Source organism: Pogona vitticeps, chromosome 11 (assembly GCF_051106095.1).
Source record: "Pogona vitticeps strain Pit_001003342236 chromosome 11, PviZW2.1, whole genome shotgun sequence".
In the NCBI taxonomy this organism is placed as follows: domain Eukaryota; kingdom Metazoa; phylum Chordata; class Lepidosauria; order Squamata; family Agamidae; genus Pogona; species Pogona vitticeps.
Window position 1 is genome coordinate 6754624 of NC_135793.1, and position 27626 is coordinate 6782249.

Here is a 27626-nt window from a genome sequence, read left to right on the forward strand (position 1 = left end):
TGCCTGATAGGGAGAAATGAGATATTAGCTGTCATAGTCCCAGAGACTGACTGATGCAGGTTTCTCAAGTGGGATCTGTCAGCTCAAACTATTTGAATATTGGATGGAGGGATGGAGGAATGGATACTATTATTCTATGCTGTCAAGAGGATCCTAATTTATGACATTTTCCCTGGTTTTTTAGGTATAGAGAACTCAGAAGTGCTTTACCCTCCCCTTCCTCTAGGGGCAGCCTTGGGACTGTGCAGCTTGCCCAAGGCCACCCAGGCTGGCTCTACTCACAGGAGGCACAGTGGGGGAATCGAACTCCCAGTCTATGGCTCCACAGCCAAAGACCTTAGCCACTGAGCTATCCAGCCAGCTCAGACAATGGGAAGACACCACAAATCTTCTCTATGCCACATCACAACCCTTAGCCAGTGAACTGCTCTATTTCTCCATGTCCTCACCTATAAACCTGTGAGGTTGGAATAAATTGTGTAGCCTGTGTTGGGAAGGCAAAACTGTTTATTTACTGCACATCATCTTTAAAAAAAATAGGAGACACAATGATCTTGTAACATTCACCAGCCTCAAAAGATTCATGCAAGTTCATCTTCATTAACCTTTGATTTGTTCCATTTGCCATCAAAAGGTGGAATCATCATAGGATGCCGTCTAGAGGTGGGCATCAACCGTGGTTCAGTGCTTTGGTGGATTGGGCCCACAGGTATTGTGCAGGCACCCGGGATTCCTCACCCCACCTCCTCCCGCAGGTCACCCCTCTGAGTGGGCACCTGTGGGAGGAGGCAGGGCAGGGAATCCGGGATGCCTGCACAGTCCACCAGAGCATCAGGCAGCAAGGAAGGAACCTGTTTGATGACACTGGAAAAGGTCCCTTTCCTGGGAGCAATTTAACTTGTAACAACCCTTCCATCTGTTGAGGAATCATTTCAGCCCAGCCATCAGCTGGGCGGAACCAAAAGATGCCTTGATGCTGTAGCAAAAAAGTTGTAGCTTGGGCACAATTTGAATTGGGCAGCTATTGCCCATATGTCATGTGATCACCAGAAAATAGATTGCTCGGGACCATATCAGAAGCCACCTTCTCTCATGAGAAGAGAAGAGTCCCTGGAAAAGACCCTGATGTTGGGAAAATGTGAAGGCAAGAGGAGAAGGGGATGACAGAGGACGAGAGGGCTGGACAGGGTCACCGAAGCAACCAACATGAATCTGACCCAACTCTGGGAGGCAGTGGAAGACAGGAGGGCCTGGTGTGCTCTGGTCTATGGGGTTCACGAAGAGTCAGACAAAACTTAACAACTAAACAACAGCAACAAATGTCAGAAGCAATCCAAAAAGCAAGCTATGCACCTGTCTGATTGCACCCAGAGTCTTCCTCATAGTTAACTTGCCACAGTAAAAAATGAAAGTGCTCTTAATATTATTTTTTTGGATGCTATAGGCATTGATTATGCAGTACAGATGACTGGAGAAGAAAACTAAAAACAGAACTCTTACTTCCTCTTGGCCTAAATTCTGCTGATACCTCACTAACTCCCATGAATGCCTTTTGGAAGAGTCTGCCCTAGTTCTCTTGCAGAAAAAAAAATACCAATCTAGCTGTCTTGAAGATGGACTTCTTCCTTTAAGCAATGATACTGGTAGGCATTTGTCATTAATGTCCATGTATCCCTTAATCTTGCACAGGAAGGCCATCTTCCAGTTTGAAAGGATATAATTTACTTCCTGTTTTTTGAACCAATTTTACCCAAGAAAGGTACCTATTAGGGGCAGCTGCTCTAGAATCGTCGCACTGCATTCTTTTAGATGTCTACATGTGCATAAGCACTGCTAGTTCCATGGGGTTTTATTCCCAGTTAAGGTCAAAGAACCCACCTTCATTGTTCCAAACTCTGCTGAGTTTGCCTTAGGCTACAGTGAGAGACTAAGGGTACAGTCGGACCTTCGGAAATGTACTGTATGTTCTTTGGGACGTAACCAGAAGTGGGGCTGCTGGGATTTCACAGGACAGCAAGCGTTTTTGTAACTGTTGCAGAATTAGATAACTACATATGTGCCCTGTGCTGGAGAGAGCAGGAAAGGCAATGCAGATTTCGGAGATTCCCTCCTTTTGAAAAATGTATGTGCTTTAGAAACGGCTGAAGTGTTTGACCCTGGCTAATATTACCCCTGCTACCACATCTGCCTCAATTTCTGTGTGCCCCTCATCCCCTCCCATGAGCTGTGTATCTGATATACAATAGGACCCCTGTATTTATTGGGGGGGGTCAGTTCCAAGTCGCTCCCCATGGATGCTGGAAAAATTGGATGATAGAGAATGCCATTTTAATAATAATAATAATAAACCTTTATTGGCATACATCCAATATAGTGAATGCTATATATAGCCTGATCTCCTGTAGTAAACTCTCTCCTATAGTAAAAGTTCTGGTAACTTTCTCTTTCTCTAGGATTTTTCTTTTAATGCTTTCAGACCATGGATAAATGAATTAGCGGATACTGATCCTGCAGATAAGGGGACCCTACGGTATAGTCCTATCCTAGCTGTTGTCACCTGCACAATTAAGCACAAATTAGAAACAGCCTTTGGTAACTGGCATTGCACCTATTCATTTGTTCCCGATTGAATTCGCAAAATAAGTTCTTGACACAGAAACGATGGAAGCGACCGCCAGACGAAACATGTGAGAAGTTTTTCCAAGTCTTGCACTGTTGCTTGTGAAAGGCACTCACTCTCACTCTCTCATGTGGGTGCACACACACACACACACACACACACACACACACACACACGCACACACACACACACACACACACACACACACACACACACACACACACCTCTGCCTACTGGGAGCATTCCCAGGTTTTTCACTGAAATTGGCCAGGGTCACCCAAGAGGAAGGATCGCGATCCACAATGGGGCCACTGCCCTCCTGGTCTTGGTTCAACAGGTGCAGTGTACTAAGGCCATGTGCCGGTCAACCCTCTCCCTAGCCCCCCTCCCCTAGGCTCCTTCGTGGCTTTCAGTGTGCCAATATTTCGCCAGCCCGTCACACTTACAAATACTTCTGCACTGAGCCAACGATGCTCGGTGCTAGTTGGGAATGGAAAAGCCCAAAGTCTAAAGATACCGCCCACAGTACAATGAAAGGTCTTCTTCTTACAGTATCGTTCACCCTGAGATGTTTTTTCATGCATTGAGATCCAGGGACGCCCGGCCGTTCTCTGAGAGATCAGCCGGCACCCTGAGATCCATCGCTCAAGGTGCTTCTCTCATCAGCACTGGGGGCAGGAGGGAGAGCAAGGATCGGTCTCTTTTCCTTCCTTTTTTACAGACCAGTCAGAAAAGATGCGTGAAATTACTGCGCAGGTGCGAAGCAGTTGAACAAGCCGAGCGAATCACATTTTTCAATATGGAAAACTAATAACACGAGAACGGAGAGGGTGATTAGAGGGTCATCACTTAGGCCTTCAATATAAATAAGTTATCAGCCAGTGACAGTGTGACTGAGGAACAGACGTCTCCTAAGACACTCCTGCTGGAATACTCTTGCTTTCCTCTCCTTTCCAACACCAGAAGAAAATAGTAGGGCTTCATTTGTATTTTAATGCTGTGGTGGCATTAAAAAAATCCCACTGCCCATAACGTCTCAGGGCGACCTTTGAGATGGAAGGGTTGGAGTGGAGAAGTTTTGCTTTTTTGTATTGGGGTAGGGAAGAATAGGGACTTGCTCACTAGGTGGGAAAAAGGAAGTTATTGTTTCCAAGTAGATAGCCATTCCTTCCTTCCTTCCTTCCTTCCTTCCTTCATTCATTCATTCATTCATTCATTCATTCATTCATTTTTACCCCTCCTGTCTCCTAGTGATCGGTTTGTGCAAAAGTAGATGACAGTTTGGGACCTCAAAGGATGAAGTTGTTCCCAAAATACAACCCCCCCCAAAAAAAACAAAAAACAAAATTCAGTTGGAAAGAATGCCAAATAATTTTGATAATGCTTACATTTGCTTAAAGTTGACCCTATGTTAGGCTTTGGGGTGTCTTGATCGGTCCATGTCCACCACTTTTGGTGAGAGACTTGCTCACTCTTGTTCTCGTCCTTCTCCTTCCCCTCCTTTGAATGAAAGTTTTGCCCAAGAATTTAATATTCCCTAGGCAGCGGCCGGCTTGTCAAGGAGCATTAAGTGTAATCACTTCAGAGTGACCGTCATATTTCTTCTCTTCCCCGAAGCAAGGACAGAGTGTTGTTGTTGTCGTGGACACATTTAAACCCCTGGTTCCCAATTAGTCTGAGTGGGGCCTGATTTGACAAGAGAAAATCTCGCAGACTGCCCTCCTCTTTCTCGTGTTGCTGCTCAAACCCCATGGCCAAGATTTCTGCCCATCTGCCTCTTTCTTCACCCTCTTTAGTTGATATCTTTATTGAACCACACCAACTGCAAGCTTTCTCGGGTAAAATCCCATTTCCTCAGGCTGTGCCACCAAACGCGTGTATCACATTTTGGGCTCAGTCGCACTGCCATTTTGCATCGACTCCAGATGCGACTTTTAAAATATATATCAATGTAAAGCTGTGTGGTATTTAAATCGGTGCACACATTCACTTTGATGTCTTTCTGGTGATTAAAACTGGCTTGGGAATCTGCTGTTGAATGTCTGCGTGTCTTCTTGCACCCTCGATAGCCCTTTCCACACTTTCCCCCATACTTCTTGTATGGGGGAAAGTGCACTTGTACCCCCCCCCTTTCACTCCGCCACTCTGCACCTGGATCAGAACCCTTCCCATCCCCTTCCTCGCCGGTCACGCACGAAAGATGGGGACCGCAGTTGCAAGACACACTGTCGAGCCGGACTTAAGTCACGCCAGCAACTCATCTTTGACCCAACTTGGGTTTGTTTGTTTGTTTGTTTCCCAATGGCTCAGATCACTCACGACTTGGAACCCACCGACCCTTTCCCTTGTTCCTGGGGAATAAAACTTGTTTTTAATAGGGACTCAGACTTGGGACTTGGGTAAGGTAAAGGTAAAGGTAAAGGTTCCCCTTGACAATTTTTTGTCCAGTCGTGTCATACTCTAGGGGGCGGTGCTCATCCCCGCTTCCAAGCCATAGAGCCAGCGTTTTGTCCGAAGACAATCTTCCGTGGTCACATGGCCAGTGCGACTTAGACACGGAACGCTGTTACCTTCCCACCGAGGTGGTCCCTATTTATCTACTTGCATTTGCATGCTTTCGAACCGCTAGGTTGGCGGGAGCTGGGACAAGCGACGGGCGCTCACTCCGTCGCGTGGATTCGATCTTACGACTGCTTGGTCTTCTGACCCTGCAGCACAGGCTTCTGCGGTTTAGCCCACAGTGCCACCACGTTCCCTTCCTTGGGACTTGGGACTTGGTACCAAAGGCTTGAACTTGGATCTGGGACTCTCTCTCTCACACACACACACACACACACACACACACACCTGCCCTCACATTGTCTGCTTTATTTTTTTAAAAAAAATTTCCAAGGGCGATACCGACAGTCTGACAGGACAGTGGAAATTTAGGAGCCAGCAAAGAGAGGTACTCCCTTCCTCCTTTGCAAAGTGAAACTGATCAGAGAAATTTACAATACTGGATGTTTCTTTATTTTGCAATGGAGGAGGGTGTGCTTTTTCCTGGCTCCTAAATTTCCACTGTCCTTTCAGACTATCAATATGCCCCGGGGGGGGGGGAGTCAGCCAACAAAGGGCAACAGATAGAATTGCTACCGACAGAGGCATTCGCATTTGCCAAACCAAATAAAAATAAATTGACTTTACATCTGTGTAAAAATAAACAGCCTTCTGTGGCGCAGTAAAATATCTTGCTTCTGATTTTAAAAAACAAACAAACATGATTCCTGGGCCAAAAAAATAAAAACCCACATGTCCATGTCATATAGCCAGGATTTTAAAAATTGATTTTATTTAAAAAAAAAAAAACAGTTCAAGAATGGTTCTTATTGCCAGTGTGGCTGATCCTTTTGCTGCTTCATCTGGTGAAAGATGTCTGCTTGTCATCGTATGTGGTTTTCCTCACTCACCTCTTCTCCATTTGGTTGGCTTTGTTCTCTGATTGGTCATAGGAAGGTAAACAGAGGGTCAATTTGCTCACCTGGTTATTGAAACGTGTCTTCAGAGGGAAATTCTGTTGCTGAATGGAAAAGAGATTAATCAGAGGGAACATTCGTCTTTGTTATCATATAGTTTGTCCCTAAGAGATATAGGGCTGAACTTGGCATTGGGAGAGTTGCCGTCTGAGCCGTCTTAGATGGCATCACCTTGGAAAAGCCATCAAATCATGACCTTCCCATCTCTTTGACATTGTTAGGCAGAACTTTATTTTAATTGCACTCTTTTAATTATGTTCTGATTGCATGCGTTGGTAAGGCAATTAACAGACACCCCACAATTATTCAACCTGGTTCCTTCCTGTTGTGGTGGTTATGTGGTGTCAAGTCACCCCCAATTTATGATGATCCCATGAACGAGCCATCTCCAAAATGTCCTCTCCTCAACAGCGCTGCTCAGTTCTTGTAGACTCAAGCGTGTGGCTTCCTTTCAGGAGTCAGTCCATCTTGTATTTGGCCTTCCTCATTTCCTGCTATCTTCCACCTTTCCCAGCATGATGGTCTTTTCCAGAGAATCCTGCCTTCTCATGATGTGCCCAAAGTAGGATAGTCTCAGTTTTCATCATGTTTGTCTCCAAAGATAGTCCAGGCTTGATTTGCTCTAGGACTCCTTTGTTTGCTCCTTCCTACAGTCTGATATAGGTATACTCTTCTGTAGGACTGTGTTGGCATTTAAACTACAGTTAGCTCACCCAGAGGTGGTTTTGCAGGGTGGCTTTAAAAACAACAGCAAGCAAACAGAAGGAAAGGCACTTAATTGCCCAGGTGCTTTAATCCCTTGGCAGTTTCCCAGTCATGAAAGCAGTGGCTTTCCGTGTAGAGAAAAGGAAAAGGTGGAGAGTCGCTTTCAAACCACTCTGTGACCTTGGTGGGTTTAGAAAACATTCACACACAAACGATCACGAATCTGCTACAGCTACCTTGGATCTGGAAAGTCTGTTGGATTGAAAGCAAAGATAACGGCAAGGCCCATAAAGCTTGTACGACAAGGCAGCCTTGATGAGAAACCTATTCTGGGCACGTTTAGCTCTCAGAAGGAGACTGGACATTTGCCTTTGCCCCCTGAGATGTATTCTGGACATGACAAGAGGCATAATTAAGAAAAATGGAGGCTGGCACGGGCGCAGCTGAAGAGCTCTGAGGAACAAATCTTTCAAACCTACCATGATAAAAGGAGGAAAATAAGAAGATTAATGATGCTGGTCAGCACCCAACTCTAATAGATATAGGACCTCACATCCTTACATGTAGCATCTCTAGTATCGAACAAGCATCTTTCTTGACAATGACGGGTTGCGATGGCTGTCGGAAATATCTAAACATTTCCCAAATGTATAAACAGTGTGTAACTGTGTAGGTACCACCCGACTATCCTCAATACACACAATCTCATCTGATTTTAGCAACAAAAGATGGTCGAGCCTTGTATTGGATGGAAGACCACCATCCAATACTAGAGATCTCCTGGTAAGGATATCCTGCAAGGAGATCTGCAAGCAGGATCTGAAGGCCTTAGGAATGGACCTCAACAGATGGGATACGTTGACAATCATCTGAGCATTCAGCCTGGAGGCAGGCGGTGCATCGCGGCCTCTCTCAATTTGAAGAGACCCTTGTTCAGCAGGCCGAGGCAAAGAGGAAGTCACGAAACCAGCAAAATTACTCTCTCATCATTACTGTATATGTGTAGGTAGAGGGAAGAAAATGGAATTATGGAATAAGCTAATGCAGAGGTGACTTTGGAAATGAGAGAACATTGGAATCCTCCAAGACACTCCATTATTCTGTAAGAAAGGGGACTTCAACATGAAATGGCCCAACAAGAATTTATCAGCATTTGATGTTGTTCCTCTAGGACTCAGCTGGGATCAAGGTTTTATTCCTCACTTCTTTGCAAATATCAGCAGAGCAGCAGAGTTTAGCAAAGCTGTTTATGGACCACACTTTCAGAATCCTCCATCCAGCAAGAATTTGCTATCCTCTCAACTCTTGTTTACCCTGGCATGGCAACATCACGTACACCCACCCTTATTTGGTTCTGAAATATCTGGAAACGGAGTGTTGCTGTGCTGGCAACTCTACTGGTGCTCTCACCTGTAGACTTTAGAGGTATTTTCAATACGGGCCAGCCCTATGATGCTGGTTTTTGCCTTTCTCACGACTGGCATATATCGCTTGACGGAGTACCTTTAAAGAAATCTGGTCTTCATCAGAGAAATAAACCTCATCCCTCCATTATTCTTTGGCTACAGAATATCCTCAATTTTAATAATTGCCAGAAGAGCAGTCTTTTCCATTCTTTTATTTTGTCTTTACATTTTGAATCTGAAATGTTGCCACACTGGAAACGAACCCACCTTGTAATGACATCTTTTATTGGTGAAGTGCCACAGAACATGCCAGTATCTGAACAAAACAGAATGTTGTTATCCTTCCCTTTTGGAGGGGGAAGGGGTTTACAACAGTGTTGCTATAAAACCGCTTTGGATAATCCCATGCAATCAGATTGCAATGTATAGCTGTCAGCATTTCATGGAAATCCCTTCTTGACATTACAAAAGTAATCTGATCTTTTGCACATCCATTTATGAGTGTCCCATTATCTGTGAGGTGGGGAAGAAAATACGGGGGGTTGGTTTAAACAGAAGCTGCAACCAAGAAGTCAGAAGAAGCAGCAATGAAGGAATTAGTTTGTCTAGTATAAGGATGTGTCACTGGAAACCAGGACCAAGATCATCCGTACTCTTGTATTCCCAGTCACCCTGTATGGGTGTGGCAGCTGGACAGCACAAAAAGTGGCAGGAAAAAAAACGTGATTAATTTGAAACGTGGAGAGCTTTGTGGATATTCATCAGAAAGACCAACAAGTGGGTCCTAGAACAAATAAGCCTAAGCTATCTCTGGAGGCCAAAAAGTTGAAGCTGCAGCTTCCCTACTTTGGGCACATGATTGGAAGGCAGGATTCTCTGGAAAAGACAATAATGGTAGGCAAAGTAGAAGGCAGCAGGAAAAGACACTGTTGAGAACTGGACATTTTGGAGATGGCTCATATATGGGGTCACCATAAGTTGGAGGCGACATGACGGCATATAACCACGACAAGTTTGAACAGCATACCTCTCCTTGACCCAAAATGGTTTATGAAGCCTGATGTGCAAGAAGACAATGGAGTAAGCTCCCAATGGGTAATGGTGGATAAGGATGGGATTTTCGGAATTTTTTGGACTCCAGATCCCATCATTCCCCATTCTGAGAGTTTGTTTTGATCCGTTCTATGGTATGTTTCAAAGATTGATGAATCAATGAGCCGGAAAACAATCAAATGAATTGATCTGTAATTTAACAAATTAATTAAATTTCTTGATGTTGAATGAATTCCATTTCCTTTATGCGTTGACACTAAGTACGCCAGTGCTCCTGCTAACATTTCCAAGTACTGATTAAAACTTCAGTAAGGGTGTTCCCTTTGCTTGTGTTTTTGTCTCTAGAAGATGCCTCCAAATTAATGTGGTTTCTGGATTGCAGATTAATGGCAGAAATGCACGTAGTGCTCTGTGTCGTCAGGTCGTTAATATAATATTAGGAGGCTATGTCAGGGATTGATGGTAATTAAGGGCAAAGGCACTTACGTGAGTAATTCCTTCAGACTCTGCAAGCCTGCATGCGTAATGAAGTACTCCTCAAGCTAAGCAGCGTTTTCTGTGTCAAACCTTCATTAATTAAGGACAAATTTCATAGAATTTGTTAAAGAGCCTATTAGTAATCATGCCAAATTGATAGTTATCACCTCTACAACACAGTTCCCATTCCACAGTAATTAAATCTGATAACTACCATCCCCCTTTCCTTTAACTTTTGTGTATTCTAATGAAAAGTAAAATATTTAAGTGTTGGTCAAGTGTTGGTTTCAAAAAGACAAGCTGCCTTTTTGGATAACCTGGGGTGACCACATCAAATAAGAACTGCAACAAAATGTTGTAGTAAAGAATGCATGCACTTCCCGTTTTCTAGTATCCTGGGATCACTTGACATACCTTTGGGGATGGTGAAGGTTCCGCCTCAGAACTATAACACACAACATTCTGGGTGCTTCGTAGTTCTGCAGACCTTTCAGCTTGCCGGCACCGCTTCGTTCTTCCTGCTTGGCGTCATTTCTGACTACGTAAGCACTGGTGCCACTGAACTGTTGGAAACAGAAGGTGTTGTAAGCTCCAGATCTCCCTTTAAATAAGGAAATCCACTGTCTCTTCATTTTGGAGGTTACTAAATCATTGCCTGCTTTTTGAATCCATATTTATCTTCAGGGATTTCTCATTACTGTTTCAGAAATCTGCCAAGAAACTCAGAAAATTGCATTGGTTAAGGCAGCAAGGAGACCCAGTCTGGTGTGTAGTGGATAGAGTGATAGACTAGGACTCAGGAGGCCTGGGTTCGAATCCCCGCTCAGCCATGGAAAATAATCACTGGGGGAGTAGAACTGGTAAAGCCACTCCTTAATTATCTCACTAACTTTGAAAGCCCTATTAGGCTTATTGCATGTTGATTCCAACTTGATGGCACATAACAACCAGGAGAACAGAGAACTCATTATTATGAAATTAATTGCATCTCAGAAGACTGACAGCATCTGTCGACAAAATGGTGAACTACATAGTCAGCGATGAATAATATTCCTGGTGCATCTTGTAACAGTATTAACAGATAACTACTTAAATTGAATGTGTACTGAAACATATTAAAGATTTAGTGTACTGTTAGAATTTTAAATGCAGGAACAGCCTTAGCATAAGACAAACTGTGATATCATCCAGGCCAAGGCAGCAGGGAACCAGCAGTGAATTCACAGTGCTGGAGAACGTTTGATTGGTTTAATTTAAGATTTACAACAAAGGGGACACAAAAATGAGGAAATATCGGATTACAACTTATCATAACATAACAATACTAATCATAGCAATTGATAGTAAGGACCGGGTTTATGCAGGTAGCAATTTGGTTTCATCTTGGGGCCTGTCCGCTCTGTGAAATTTGCTCCGATCCAGCCACTGCTTAAAAAGTTCTTATCTTCAGTGCGATCTGTTTTAATTATTGGTACGCATCTGCAAAGGGAGGATAAAGAGCTATTTTGCATCTCAATGAATCACTCCAAAAAGATTGCATGACCTAGCCCTCTGCCAGAAAGATACGAGCCAGCTCTTAAAGGGGAAGGATGGAAGTAGAAACACAAGCGGACGTGGTCTTTTTCACATGTGCCAAACAGTGCTATCAGGGAACCGTAGACCATAACTAAAGGCCAGTGTGGACAGGCTCTTATTCTAATTTGTAGAACTCCACTTGAAAATATCCTCGGGGTAATGGTCATTGCACCTGATCAAGTCTGGCCTCTGCACTTCAGATGCTACCGTTCCCATGAGACCCAGAATGTCCTACAAGTACATACAAAGGGTACAGATGGTAAGAAGTCTAGTCTGAAAACAAGTACAGGGCACTATTACATCACAACAACATGCCATCAAGTCAATTCTGACATACAGTGAGCCTTGCTAACGATCTGTGATACACAGAAGTGCTTTACCCTTCTCTTCCTCTAGGGGCAACCTTGGGACTGTGCAGCTGGCCCAAGGCCACCCAGGCTGGCTCTTCTCCCTTTAGGCAGCACAGTGGGGAATTGAACTCACTGAGCAATCCAGGTATTATAGAAAGAACAGACCACACAGTTTTAAAGGAAGCTGAATGTCAGTGTACTGCTGGCCAAATAAGCCCATAGTTATTCTTTAGGAAGTATAGTAGGAAATAGAGGTCGACACTGGTTCATTTAGCAGCCAGACACTTTAGGAGCTTCCCAGCCCCACCTCCGCTGATGGGTACCCACTCAGGGGCAGCACCCTGACTTCACTGCCCTACCTCCTCTGTGTGCTGCCCAGAGTGGTTGGCTGCCAGTGGAGGTGGGGAAGCACCAAAAAAGTGTTTCAGCCACCAAACAAACCAGCATGAACCATTCCACCAGTGGTTCTGCAGCTGGATACCTAACTCACTAAGCTATCCAGCCAGCGGCTGTCCTACATACCTACAAAAGGGAGATATTTTTTTTGGTAATTCTCTTACTTAATGACAGGGTGTCTTCTCCCCCCCCCCAATGACTGGGCACAGCAGTTCTGTGAATGTGCCTGCTAGCTCCACAATAACGGCAACCGAAATAAAATCGCAACAGCTGTTACACCACCAAATTGGTGGCAGCAGGTGGAGGGGGCCAAGTCCCATACTACTCCCTGTTGTGGCTGCCAAGAACTGACTTCCCTAAGTTGCAGAGTGCAGCTCCTAAAACTGTTCACACATTTTGTCAGTGTTTGCAAACAGACAAATGGCAGGACAATTTTACAGCCTGTCTGTCTAGGGGTTTCAATCTGTTTGACTGGCTTCAGAAGTAACACCATCTTCCTACACGCTTCATTTGCGTGGGCCCTGGTGGTGATGGTGGGGAGCGTAAGCCCCTTAAAAATAGTTTTGCTCTGTGCTGGGATATCTCTTCTCCCAGAACACTCTCTCCGGCACAGGTGTCCTCTTCATCAGCTTACTTGCATTGAAAGCCAACCTCTTCATTAATCTTACAGGACCTTCATGCACCAGTCTTAAGTAAAATGCATGTAGGGGACACAGATATGAAAGTGTATTTTGGATCCTTAGGCACTCTGGCATTTTATTTCATTTCATTTGGGGGGGCCCTTAAATGGCTGGGTATGATTTTTGAGCAGCTGTGAATATACATTCCTTCCTAGATCCACTGCCATTTGAGCAGATAAGTTCCTTTTCTGGAACACAACCATTCACAAAATCCCCTACCAACAAAAGCTGTTCACCCTATCGACTGGGAAATTCTATGTATTGCCACTCAAAACAATAACTTCTTTGAGTTCTGGATGTGAGTCACCCAGTTTTGAGTCTGCTAACAACTGGTCCTTCCGCTTCAGTAAGTGGAAAATTCATGAACATTCCGTGATGTCAGAGCAGCTCAGAAGGTATCAATGCAGGATCTCTGAGAAAGCCACCCAGCCTTTAGACTGCCAGTTTTATATCCAAACTATTTTATACTTTTGACTATGTTTAGTAAGGAAGGGTGGAAATTTTGCTTGCTTCTTTTTTAAAATTTTTATTCATTCATTCGTTCGTTCCTTCGTTCCTTCGTTCATTTGTTCGTTCCTTCCTTCCTTCCTTCCTTCCTTCCTTCCTTCCTTCCTTCCTTCCTTCCTTCCTTCATTTATTTATTTATTTATTTATTTATTTATTTATTTATTTACTGAGAACTTCCCGAGATTTCCTAATATCTTGATAAAGATGGGCTTTCTCTAGGGCTTCTACCCACCTTTGAAACTTCCCACCAAAAGAATCAAAGCTGGCAGGTACTTTCTGTGTCCTCTTTATGGCTATCAAACACAGACCTTTTTATTCAAGTAGCTTTTCCAGAACAAACTGCTTGCCAAGGAAGGTGCTTTTCACTGAATATGTGCAGAATTTTCTCTTTCTTTCTCTTTTTTTAAAAAAATGCTGTGACTATCTTGAGTTCTATTTTGGGGGAAAGGTGGGATATAGTAGTGATCTTAGAATTGCAGAGCTGGAAGGAACCCTATGGGTGATTGAGTCTCACTCCTGTCAAAGAGGCACACGTGGGGAATCGAACACCCAACGTCTGGCTCCACAGCCAGAGACCTAAACCTGTAAATAAACACAGGTCCCTGAAAGGACGGTATGCCAATCAAAGCTGACAGATTTGATGCTGAGCAGAGAGCTGTGGCTACACAGGTCCTGAAAAGCTGGGATTGAATTAAATGGCGATGCCCTCCGATCAAGTTTGTAATATTGAAAATTGGTGACTATTTCTTTTTTGCTCTTCAAACCCAAATATCAGAGAACACCTAGAAAAATGTTACATCAGAAAAGTAGTTTTTTTTAAATGTAACATTTTGACCGAACTTCGATTTGTAATTCTGGTTGTTAAGTCATATCTCTCTGAGGAGATCCCATTGCGTGGAGAAAAATCTAAAAATTGAAGGGAATACACACTCCCTTTATTCTCTGGTTTAAACCCATGTTACATATAACTTATCACTGCAAGCTTTGTATTCTTCAAGGAGCTGTCAGACCCAGAGATGTCTGCCCATGGCTGTTAAATGGTTGAAATACCGAAGTGGCCCACGGACAACATCCCTAATTTAATATGGGTTTCACAGATACAACAGATTAAAAATTTGAATATTCCTCCACCATCACAAAGGGTTTCCAAGCTTCTCTTTAAAAAATAAAATAAAAGAGTATTATTATTTTAGGGAACACAATAACCTCAGCTCTTTATTCTACATTGCAAAAATCGGTGCTTCGTTTTCATCCCTCTTGCAAAATCTGGGTTCAGAACTTTTGAAAGAGTTGTATGCTTTCAGCGTCCTTCCCATCACGACGACAAAGTTGCTGATTTGGGTGGTTTTCTTGTGGTCTTGCTTTTCCTGCTGCTAATGCAGCTTTGATCGTGTTAGAGAACTCTTTCGGTTTTTGTTAATTTTTTCCCCCTTCTTCAACACTGAATGTGAAACGTCACTAGTTTCTTCCTTTCTTCCTTTCTGTCTTTCTCTTCTTTTTCTGCAGAGAGCGGGGGAGACCGTCGGCGGAGAATCTGAAAGGTAAAAAAACATTTTCATCTTCTTCTCCGGCAACATGTTTGGAAAGCTGCTCGCCTCCTGGGCTAATTAGAGCTTTTGAAAATTGTGTTGTGATTTTTTTCAGTCCCTCAGAAAGGGAGAGATCAGATCTCAGGCAGGAGATAATTAGCAGGTTCAAACACTCCTGCACCATGTCACCTGTTTATTGTGGGGGGGGGGGGAAGGGAGCACCAAATATGAATGATTTTTATTGTCTTTACTTAAAGGAAATGAAAATAAGTTTGAATTCAAATGCTAAGGCGCAATTAGAATGTACTTTCATTTTCCCTTCTATTCCCTTTTTTAAAAAATCTGGTTTCAAAGGTTAGAAATCTGAGTGGATCCACTTGACATAAAGGCAACAGATGTCACTTTTCACTTTGCCTCCATCCTCCGCAATGCTGGGTTTTTTAGTTTAGTGAGGTTCTGAAGGTACTTGATCACACTCGAAAGGGCCAGTTTAACACAAGTGTTTTAAACTCAATTTACCTGGGGGCTGCTAGAGGCAGAGTCTGGGTGAGGCTGGGCCGCATCAGGTTTTACGCCAAGCAGATCAAGAGCCCAAGGAAGCCATCCGGGAGTTTCCTTAGCCGACAGACAGGTGGGCCGGCTGGCAGGCTGCTGTTCTGGATGGAGGGTGCAAGAGGTGCTGTCTTGGGAGAGAGCCAGCGAGCGAGGCAAGGCTTTTTTGACTCTTGACAGCAGAGGATGTGTGGGCACTTTGGGGGGCAGGCAAGGCAAGGGCCACAAACTATCATCTAGGGGGCCACAAATGGCCCCCGGGCCGCATGTTTGAGACCCCTGGTTTAACAGGAACAATCTCCCTTAAACTGACGCTTCTGTCTGTCAGGTAATTGCTTCAGCGAGACCTCATAAAGTAGAAGTCCTACAGCAGGACCAAAAAGGACACAGATCCGGGGTTCCGACAGGAGCGCCTTTCCCTGTATGTCATGTGTTCACCGGGAAATAGATTACACCAAGCCAGTCTGCAAGAGGTCCAAATTGTGGTTTACTCCCCATGTAATCATGCCCTTAGAACTCAGTGCTGCAAAACTCGACCACAATCCCCTGGATGACTGCACTAGTGCTTTCTACCAAATAATTTTAAGTCCTTCACCAAATTACAGATGCCCTGATTCCATGGGATAGAACAAGGGTTAAAGGTGGATTCAAAGAAGTAGCGTAGGTCCCTTCTGCAGCTATAGCTAGGTCGTATGCCATACTTAGAAAAGACACATCAAAATCAAGAAGATTTAAGTTTCCTTAATTTCAGTCCTTTTTCCAAGTACAAGTGAATCTGGATCCAACCGAAAGAAATCCGGTTGAATAGGTAGGTCACGGTTTAGATTACTTCTCCAGTGAAATAAACACAGATTTGGTGCAACTCATTTATTCTGGAGCATGGGCACATCGGAGGACACATCAATGAAATATTCAACCCTTTTATCCAGCATGGCAGCAAATCTGCTAGAAACATGTGCTATCATGTGGGCATGTCATGAATTTGGGGATGGGCTTCCTATGTTGGGACTTAGTTGTTGCTTGTTGGGGTTGGAGAGACTCTGAAACATTTTGGCAGGTATTTTACAAGACCTCAAGAGCTGAAGGCTAGTCCAGAATGGGAGAAAAGTCCCCTTAACTGTTGTATTTTATATGTGGTTTATATGTTGGTAGCCACCTAGAGTGGTTGTTTGACCAGATAGGCGGGATAGATAGATAGATAGATAGATAGATAGATAGATAGATAGATAGATAGATAGATAGATAGATAGATAGATAGATAGATAGATAGATAGATAGATAGATAGATAAATAAATAAATAAATAAATAAATAAATAAATAAATAAATAAATAAATAAATAAATAAATAAATAAATAGACTATGGCTCCCAGAATCCTTCAACCAGCAGCATGACCAAGTCTCGAAACGTGTCCTGGAGCTCTGGACAAGCCCCTCTTGAGGATCTTCCTATAAAATTATTGTTAATTTTGTCTGTCTGTCTATCTGTCCGTCTGTTCATCTGTCTGTTAGACAGGAGAAGCAAGAATCTCTACTGTCTTGTCTGCACTGTGTCCAGTGCACGTTTGACAGTCACCTTGATACCTTGGCCTTCTAAGCAAAATCTTACATGTAAATCTGAAGAGGGTTTTCCCAATACTTTTTTTTTTAAAAAAAGATCATAGTGAATCTAAGGAGCTCAGATTAGAATTTGGAATGTTAGTTTCGAAAAGTAGTTACCATAAGTTACATCCAAGGCCTTCAGAAGCATAAGGCGGTGTGTCCAGTTGCTAATCCCAACTAGAGTAGACCCATAGAATAAACAGGACTTCTAAAATCCTACTATTTCACTGGATCTACTCCAAGATGGTTCTTACAACTGGTTTGAGCCAGCCGTTAAATTTAAAAGTAATTCCTTTTCTGTTTCTCAAAAGTATCTAAATGATTGGATAAATAGGCTTTTAAAGTCCGAATGCTACAAGCTGTAGGACTCTAATACAAAACTTATCCATCTCAGTATCACATCAATATCCAAAACAGAGCCTAAAGCAACAGAACAGGACCTTGTGATATTCGTCCTCCACTATTTAGTAAGGCCATGTTCTCATAACTATAAAGGTAACTAAAAATACATAGTTACAGTGCAAAAAAAAGATGAAATTATTACATTGAAATTTTAATTTAGTTATACTTCAGTTATCAAGCACAATTACTTATTAACTAGTTATTCCTGCAGTCTGGGATCTCATATTTAAAGTGAAAGAAAAGATGTTGCAATGTTAAAAGAAGATGATAAAATGGTCAGTGCATATTTTGTGGATTTTCTAAGAAATTTCAAACCTAAAATCTAAATCATGATTCTGAAAGTGCAAATCATATCGGCTCCAGCCAGCATAGTCACTTATGAGGAATTACTGGCATTGCAGACCAGCAAGTTCTGGAGATCCACACGTTGCTCACCCCTGCTTTACTATAGCTATTTCTTCTATCATGAAACTGGGGCATAAAGAGTACTAACTAAATTCCCTTTTCTTCATTTATTAAAGCTGTATTATCCCGACAAGCCACTTCAGAATGAAATTTGAAAGGCCTGCAGCCAAGAAGGAGGCTGGGAGGGTTTTTCTCACATTTAAAGTCATTGCAATTTGTGCAAAATAAGGTCTTTCTTCCTGAGAAGGAAAGCAGGGGCATGTGTGCACACACGCACACACAAGAGCGCAGAAGGATTTACTGATTGGTAAGAAAGACACAGACAACCCATTCAGTGCTTCAGCTTCTGAAGTGGCAGGAGTTGCTCTAGTTTTTATGGACTTGGCCATGTCTCAGAAATAGATTGGGAAACCCAACCCTTTATTCTTGGATAAGAAATCTATAGAGGCACTCCAGATGTCAGACTTAATGTCTTCTTGCCCTTCTTGCTGGCCCTTGGCTGGACTTGATGGAACTTAAAGTTCATCAACATCTGGAGTAACATCTGTTCGTAAGCCTCTGCCTGATGTCTTATACATATAGCTGTAGGTCACGTGCCCTGTTTAAATGCTCGCTTCTTTTTTAAAATGCATATATAGGGCACAAATTTACAGAGACTAGAAAAAAATAAATGTAGCCTGAAGCCATAGACACTATTTTCAGCCACCCTCTGGAAAATAAATGCTCCCTCCATGGTGAAGAGCTTCTCAGTATTTATAAAAGGGGATTTTTTTTAACGCCCCTTCCTTTCTCTGGCACATGTGGTTTGCTTGGTTTCCAGATGTGAGTTGGTAGCTGCCACTGCAGAAACACTACCTCCTCTTCCTCTATTCTGAAGGCGGAATTCCACTCCGTCACATCTGTGGTTTGGATTGTTCTGCTGGATTACCAGCTGCTATTTTGAGATAAGCCTTATGTGATGAGGATTGAGTAACAGGTGCTAAAAATGCCCTACTTTCAGACGTTTTGAACATTCAGTAGATTTTGGGTTACGTGTTAGATGGCTTTGAGAAGGACTCAGACATATTGGGAGCAGAGGAGAGGACTGTTCCTGGCCGCTGGTTTTAGTGTCTCTATGGAACCTCTGTGTTCAAGAGCAGTCTACCACTGAATACCAATTGCCAGGGACAGCAGCCAAGGACTGTTGCTGAGTTGTCATGCGGATGGCAGGCTTCCCATAATCAGCAAAGCTGCTGTGGTGAGAAAGAGGATGATGGATTTTAGAACCGAGTGAGAATTATTTGAAGATTTCTTTGTCACATGAGACAAAAAAAGAATGAGATGTGTAATACAAAACGAGCACGTTCATCCTTGCCTGTAGAGAGCACCGAAAGGCATAGATCTTCAAGGCGTGAGTTCGAGTCCTCGTTATTCAACAAGGAATTGCGAGATCCGTCAATCTCACTTTTCCAACATTCGGTTTTTCAAAAATACAAAGGTCTTTAAATCTTGTTCATGAAAAAGAGATGTGAAAATTCTTACAGAAAAAAAAATGAACCAAATGAAATCTCTGTATTTAGCTGGGTGCTCAAGATTGTGATGTTTTCTTGTTGCTTGTGCTGCTGCTGTTGTTTTTCCCTAACAGGCACCTCTTAGTTAACAGATACATGGCAGATAGGTATGACGTGGTCTCCTCTGTACGGAGAATATTGGATCTGACTTGGGCATGTGAATGAAAATTTGGTTATTTTTGGTACAGTAGGACAGTGGTATTCATGGGGAATCAATTCCAAGAGACTTGAACCCTATACTGTATATATATACTGTAGTTTCTATGGACGGAAAAGAGCAGATACAGATTAAATGGTTTTCAATGCATTCCTATGAGAAATGCAGATTCAACATAAGAACTTTTCAACTTGAGAACCACCTTCCAATACGGATTAAGTTCTTAAGTAGAGACCCCACTGTAGCATAGTCTCTGGCTACCTCTAGTGGCCATTTCTGGAACTACACCTTAGAAATATGTATTTCTGGGGCGGGGGGTTATTTAATATTTTCATACAGCAGATAAGTGAAACAGCAGGTGCTGATCCCGCGGATATGGTAGTTCTACTGTATTTCCTCATGGACGGGATAGACAGAAAGATAAAGATATTTGAAAGCAGGAGGAAGAGAACTTTCATGAACACAAAGACTTGCCAATACCTATCAAGGCCGGCCATGACATTAGGCAGAGTGAGGTAACCACCACAAGCAGTAGATGCTCGAGGGCAGCACTGGAAGCCTCAATGTTTTCCTCTTGAGACCGCTGGCCACTCTTTCCAAAAGTTGTGTGTGCCACCTAGCCTGTTCCCCTACTCTCTGAATGGAACTGCTGCCTTCACACTGCCTGCGTTCAAGGCAAATTGCCATATACCCTGTGGCCTCATTTACCCCATGGCCTTTCTGTTAAAAGAACATTCGACCACCAGATTCCCCCTGCGTACGTAAACTGGAGAGACCCCCAGGACAGGCTTTTATTCCTAGATCTGAGCTGGGAGCATTCCATTTTGGATCTTGCATTATTCTGTGTACTGAATTCTTGCTTCCCACTTGTTGTAAAAATGTCTGCAACCCTGTTGATACCCCTGTGAAAGATAAGTGTTTGATGTAGGCTCAACCCTTTGCCATATTTGTGTCCCTTAAAAACTGGGGACCTTGTTTATATCCTCCTGAAAGAGCTTTCTTCTACGTCTAGCACTCTGGCTTTGCAAAACATTTGCCGTGAAATGTGTGGTTGATGTATTTCGACCATTTGCTTGCTCTTCCGAGAGCCGTACCTCGCCACTTCTCCTTGACAGGTGATGCAGTCCATCATAGATCCATTAAGGCAGAAAGAAAAGCATTTGGCATTGAGCGCTCTGGGCCTTGCGTGATGTCTTACACTCCGTGTCAGAAGTTGAAAAACCAAACTGTAGGCCGTGATGAATGGTTTATCAGGGCAGGTTTTAGCATTGCCACTCCGCCAGATTTTCTGAGCCAATTTAAATTCTCCTGGGTTTGGTGACAATTCTTTTATATATATAAGCAATTTTTTTAAGTCATGTGAGCCTTAGAGGGAAGGCAAATGTGCTAAGAAAAAATATATATGTCACATGTTGATAGAGAGACATAAAATTCACAGTTTGGACGGGTTTTGCTTTTAATTCCTCCTTTTGTGACCAAATGAAATGTTACAAAATAGTAAGCACACTTTTATTCAGCAGTTGTTGTTCAGCAAAACCACGGGGGAAAGAAGAAGAGAAAACGAATCTTGAACGTCATGGATGAAACCACAAAATCTGCCATGTAGTCTTAAAATTGAGGTTGGACGAAACAGCAAGCTTAGTTGGCCTAGAATTTTCCATTCTGGTGATAAGGTTTTGGAAATGGTGCCCCCCCCCCAAAAAAAATGTCTTTTTCAAGCTCTCTGTTTCTATCTAACGCTACTGAAATAATGAAACAAGTAACCGCTGGTTACATAAGTTTGAAAACATAAAAGCATGGGTTATCCCAGTCAATTTAAGTCAGGTGCCTGTGTGCATGCATGGTGTGTTTAATCACCATCATCTTAGAACTGTAGAGTGGGAAGGGACCCTCTGGATCATGAAATCCAACCCCTGTCAAGGAGGCTCAGTGGGGAATTGAACTCCCAGCTTCTGCTTAATTGAAGAAAAGTCTAAAAAAAATCACACATGAATTTACTTTATAATATTTTAATCTATTGCTCTCATCCTGCTCTTCCTATAAGAATCTGATGGGAGCTTAAAGAAGGACTCCACCATTTTGTCCATACAAAGAACTGTGTGATGTAGATTGCGCTCATTGTGAGTGACTCGCTGAAGACCACCCCTGTGATTTATCCTCACAAAAATATTACCAAACTGGTTTGGCTGACAGACACTAAGTGGCTGGTGTCTTTTATGGCTCGGTGAGGATTAGGAATCTAGATCTCTCCTCCTAAAGCATAATGTGCAGTGGCTGTCTATTGGCCCTTGACTCCCATGGAAAAAAAACCCCGTTTGCTTGTTCCTAGCTTTCTGCGTCTCATTTTGTTTATTTAATGGGAAATGTAAATTGTCTCCTGGAAGAGACAAAACAATTTTGGCCTCGGATTACAGAATCCGCCTGTGGGGGCCCTGCTGTGTTCTGTAAACGAAACAACTTTCTCTTTAATCTTTCATTTTCACCCTAATTAACGTGGTGTGAATGGAAAAAGCACTGGCACCACAATTACATAAATGACCGTCCTTATTGCCAACTTGATGTGTTTGTTTAAAAGACCCGTGTGGTTTTGGTGGCTTGTGGCTGGGTAGCTCTTCCAGCAACCAAGAAGCACTTATATTGTTCCTTCTGAATGCAGTGATGAGGATTTTATTAAGATTTCTTACAAGTATGCCTTGCAAGTTTATTAGACACACAAACACGCCTTTGCTGAGCGTCCCTAGTTGGTAAGAATGATCTTTGTTTTGCTCCACACTGAAAGCCACAGCTGGCTCAACTGTTAGATGGGTTGCGTTCAGTACCTCAGGGAGTAGATTTTAGGTGTTATTACAGGTCAGGAAGTTGTTAAGCTATTTACTTTGTTATTATTGTATTTCCACTGCCAGGGGACATGTACTTTTGGAATTTTCTACCTTGTGTGACAAAATAATTGGGTATAGGTACTATCGACCTTGACTTCATATTGGAGAGACCTGTTTGCTATCTTGTCTCAGGTAACAAAGTGATTTCAACAGCAGCCTAGTTGAAAGCCGCCCTTCCTCGGCTTTTCCAAACAAATGGACTTGCTGGGTTGTACACAGAGAGAGAAGGAGCAGACCGGTGATGGCAGAGGTCAAAATCTTGGGATGGGCCATTAAAGGTCTCTTGGGACACTGGCTGGAGACTGGGCTGAAAGTTGACATTTTCTTCATGAAGAGTGGGGTAGATCTGGCGATGAAGGACCCAACTACATGGCACATGGATCTTTCCTTCAACACCTTATTGCTGTCAGGTCAGAAAGTCTGATGCTTGAACATCTCCTGAAAAGCCGCATAGAACTTTATGGACCTCTAGGAAAAATCAGAAGTCTGTGTTCACACAATTGGCATTTATCCCTGGAAAGGGGTTAATTCCAGAATGAAACCGGAAAACCATTTCCAATCATATTGAACTGCATCTGGGTATCGAGGTAAAATAAGTAGTTTGATTGTTGCAGTGATTCCAGGCAACATTCATGTTATTTATCTACATTGTTTCTATGTTTCATAAAATAACACTTCAAAATGTATTGAAAACATTCTTACAGATATGAGAAAAACTGTAGCTACAAAAGCTTAAAAAGATACAAAAGCATAACTTAAGTTGCAGGTAAACACTTAAGTCACAAAAATGTATCTCAGTCCAAATTACAGGAGCATAAAAAGTATAATAAAAATATTAAAAAGAATATTTTAATTACATGCTAAAAATGCAGGAACTTATAGCCTAAAAAGGCACAGTGAAAAAGCAGAGAATACATATCTGAAGTACATCAGCAAAAAAATAAGAAGCATTATAGCTTTGAGCACTCTTTAGCCTTTTAGCATATTACTGGACACATATGAAAAATATTCTGAGTGCTCAACCAGCCAAAGCAGTTTGAATCTATGAAGGAAATCTATATTGTCCTCATCTCTTCTCTTTCTATGCTGCTACTATCACTACATGATGCCACTCTTTAATTTAGTCAGGTAACCATTTTCTCTATCTGCATTCCAGGACTCTAGGAGTTTTTTTTTGTTTTTGTTTTTGTTTGTTTTTTTGTCATTCCTTACTATTTGTTTACCTCCACGCTCAAGTGTTAGGTATGAAAGAGGATCTTTCACAAGGTGATGTTATTCTGTATTGCTCTTGTTTTCAAACTTGGCTGCAGAGTTGGCTGATATTTTCTCAGTCACTTTTAGTAAACTGCTGTTCAAGCCTCATTTTAAAAGCACTATGTATATTTTCAAGATTACTTTTTTTTAAAATCCCCCTAATTATTTTAATAGTCTGTATGTACAAAATCTCACACTTTGACATTGCCCCCTTCAAGCATCTTGGTGCCCTCTCATTTGCTTTGGGGCAGGAGTGGCAAAGTATAGGTCTCCAGATTTTAACAGCCGCTCTCATGAGACCTGGCCAGCCTAACCAGTGGTGAGACATGAGGGGAGAGGCAGCCCAAGAACCTCTGATGGCTACACTTTGCCCACCCTTACCTTGGGGTGAAGCTGCCCCTTCATCTTCATCTGACTTTTGCATTTGATTCAATCACCAGCCTTCCCATGGCTAGTGGGGTAAAACTGAAATCCCACCTGCTTCCCTAGAAGCTGGAAGGGATCAGATCCATGTTTGTGGGTCTGATCCCAAGCAATGTTCCCTGCATCGAACCCTCTCCTACACAGTGTCCCATCATCCTTATTACAGTGGGGTCTCTACTTAAGAACGTCCCTACTTAAGAACAATCCAACTTAAGAACAGCTCCATTTGCTAAATCTTGCTTCTACTTGAGAACAGAAATCCAAGATAAGAACAGGAAAAAAAAAACCTTTCCTGCTCTTTTTTTAACCTTAGGTCATCTTAGGTTAAAAAAAATCTCCCCCTAGTGGTAGAGTACGTACTAACCAGCTTTGCATTAGTTCCTATGGGAACTAATGCTTCAATGTACGAACGCACCTCTACATAACAAAAAAACAGCCAGAACGGATTAATTGGTTTTCAGTCCATTCCTATGGGAAATTTTGCTTCAACTTAAGAACGTTTCAACTTAAGAACACCATTCCAAAACGGATTAAGTTCTTAAGTAGAGGTTCCACTGTAGTTTCTATGGACGGAAAATAGCAGATACGGATTAAATGGTTTTCAATGCATTCCTATGGGAAATGCAGATTAAACATAAGAATTTTTCAACTTGAGAACCACCTTCCAATACGGATTAAGTTCTTAAGTAGAGACCCCACTCTACAGGCTGATTAGTCCTTGATCTCTGCAGGTTCAATCGCACCAGTTGATCAGTTCTAAGTAATCTTCACCCACCCTCTACTTCTGACAGATATCAATAAAAGCCAAGCCACAGTCTACACATTTATACGAGTCTGAGAAGGGGAAAGGAAGAAAAGAAGGAGAAGAAACTGTAAGCACAGGGATTTTACACAGTCTAGCTCTTCGTAGAAAATCATTCCTGTCCCATTTGTCAGCATCCCAAGTGCAAAGGATTTATGAAGGATGGCCACAGCAATGCCATGAAAGGGTGCTGATGGAACAGAGGATCCATGCAAGTAACAAAGGGCTTGAACTGTTGGGAGGGGAAAGAGGCATTCAGATATCCTGTGGTGTTTTTGTCAGGGATACTAATCAATCTTTGGTCCAAAGTCCGAGTCTTTGGTCCCAAGTCTGGTAAGGTAAAGGTAAAGGTTCCCCTTGACAATTTTTGTCCAGTCGTGTCCGACTCTAGGGGGGCGGTGCTCATCCCCGTTTCCAAGCCATAGAGCCAGCGTTTTGTCCGAAGACAATCTTCTGTGGTCACATGGCCAGTGCGACTTAGACACAGAACGCTGTTACCTTCCCACCGAGGTGGTCCCTATTGATCTACTTGCATTTGCATGCTTTCGAACCGCTAGGTTGGCGGGAGCTGGGACAAGCGACGGGCGCTCACTCCATCGCGTGGATTCGATCTTACGGCTGCTTGGTCTTCTGACCCTGCAGCACAGAGGCTTCTGCGGTTTAGCCCGCTGCGCCACCACGTCCCCAAGTCTGAGTCCCTATTAAAAACAAGCTTTTTCTCCCAGAAAAAAAAAGGAAGGGGTGGGTGGATTCTGAGTCATGAGTCCAGTCTGAGTCATTGAAAAAAAGACCAGGGTCATGCTGGAGTCACGTCACTGGTGCAACTTTAGTGCAACTTCACAACAAGTCCCTCAACTCGAGTTCCCACCCCTGGTTTTTCCCTTTTGACTTTTCTAGTTCTGCATGCATATTGATGCTCTTAGACTTCCTCCTGTCTCTGAGGTCACTTCCTGCTTCTTCTTCTTCTTCTTCTTCTTCTTCTTCTTCTTCTTCTTCTTCTTCTTCTTCTTCTTCTTCCTCTTAGATTTGAAGAGGACAAGTCAAGTGGTTTCTCCACAGTGGCTAGACCAACAGAACAAAGCCATCATTAGGGGTTTCTGAGACCCCGTATGGGTCTCATTTTCCTACACCATCCCCAAACAGATCTCCCCAAAGCAATAAATTACTTTTTAAACCTATTTGAATTTATTCTGTTTTCCGGAATGTCTGTTCTCTTTAATAGAAAGCTTAATGCTTGGATGTTCCATTCTGCTTGAATAAGTACCAAATATTCTTTGTATGAACACTCTCATGTTATCTACCTGCCAACTCTTAACAGACAAAAAAAAACTCCTCTTAATTGGGCAGGGCTTAATATTGTGTAGCTCAGGAGAAAGGGGTAGAATTGGAGAGTTGAAGTCTAATGGGCAGTTTCAGGTTTCCCTCTCCCTGTTTGTCCGCAGGGGTAAAAACTGCAATCTGTGGAAACTTCAAAGGAGGAATAAAACTTCCATGTAATACTTTTGCTTTCGCAATGAGAAGTGGTGGTATTTTGTTTTTCTTTCTAAGCAGTATTTAAAAACAATACTGCTGCAGAATTCCCAAGCCCACAAGTCAAAGGTAATTTGAGTCAAGGATAAGCCGAGGGCTATAGAACACAAATCCTATGAGGAAAGATGGAAGAAAGGGGCTATGTTTAGCCTGGTAAGGAGAAGACTTAGGAAGGATATGGTAACACTCTTAAAATATCTGAAGGACTCCAACAATAGAAGAGAACAAAGACTTTCTCTCTGCTCTCTGGAAGGCAGGACTAGATTTAATAACCTTGAGACACAAGAGAGTACATTGGGACTGAACACTGGAAGAAACAGCCCATGATAAGAGACAACTTACGGAACACTTTAGTGAAGCAGAAGGAAGCTTCACCTTTGATGTATACTTGTTGTTTAGTCGTTAAATCGTATCCGACTCTTTGTGACCCCATGGACCAGAACACGCCAGGCCCTCCTGTCTTCCACTGCCTCCCGGAGTTGGGTCAAATTCATGTTGGTCGCTTCGGTGACACTGTCCAACCCTCTCGTCCTCTGTCGTCCCCTTCTCCTCTTGCCCTCACACTTTCCCAACATCAGGGTCTTTTCCAGGGAGTCTTCTCTTTTCATGAGATGGCCATAGGATTGGAGCCTCAGCTTCAGGATCTGTCCTTCCAGTGAGCACTCAGGGTTGATTTCCTTCAGAATGGATAGGTTTGTTCTCCTTGCAGACCAGGGGACTCTCAAGAGTCTCCTCCAGCACCACAATGTAGATGGTTGATGTAGACTAGTGGTTCCCAACCTTGAGTCTCCAGGTGTTCTTGGACTACAACTCGCAGAAATCTTGGTCAGCACAGCTAGTTGTGAAGGCTTCTGGGAGTTCTCGTCCAAGAACACCTGGAGACTCAAGGTTGGGAACCCCAGGCATAGACCATTAAGCAGAGGTTAGGCCAACATCTGTTGCAGATGCCGTACCTCTTAATTTCTTGTATCAAGCAGGACATCAGACAAGGTTATCTGAAGCACTGATTCTTACGCATGTGCTGCTGGTGAAACACAGAGGAAATCTAAGGGGGGGGGACACAAAGTTTTCATAACATGGACTAAGAATTCAGTCTATCACAGTCCCCAGGTCTCCTGGAAACATTGCCATTGATTATCCATTTGGTGGCCTTTTGGCACGCTGAAAGTTTGGCAAGTCAATATACAGACAAATAAATTATCTCCCCAAAACACACAGAGACACAGACACACATCTGACATCAGAAATGGCAATACAG

The 27626-nt window shown here is 42.8% G+C and overlaps 1 protein-coding gene across 5 annotated transcripts in view; it reads left to right on the forward strand.

Annotated features, from left to right (window-relative positions):
* The window catches only part of LOC110088228 (connector enhancer of kinase suppressor of ras 2), a 310707-nt gene that overhangs the window by 236764 nt on the left and 46317 nt on the right, over nt 1–27626 (forward strand). For all 5 annotated transcript variants that reach the window (XM_072981474.2, XM_072981475.2, XM_072981477.2 and 2 more), the window contains one exon: nt 14791–14825. In XM_072981474.2, the coding sequence (XP_072837575.2) occupies nt 14791–14825 (35 nt within the window). The remainder of the gene's footprint in view (nt 1–14790; nt 14826–27626) is intronic.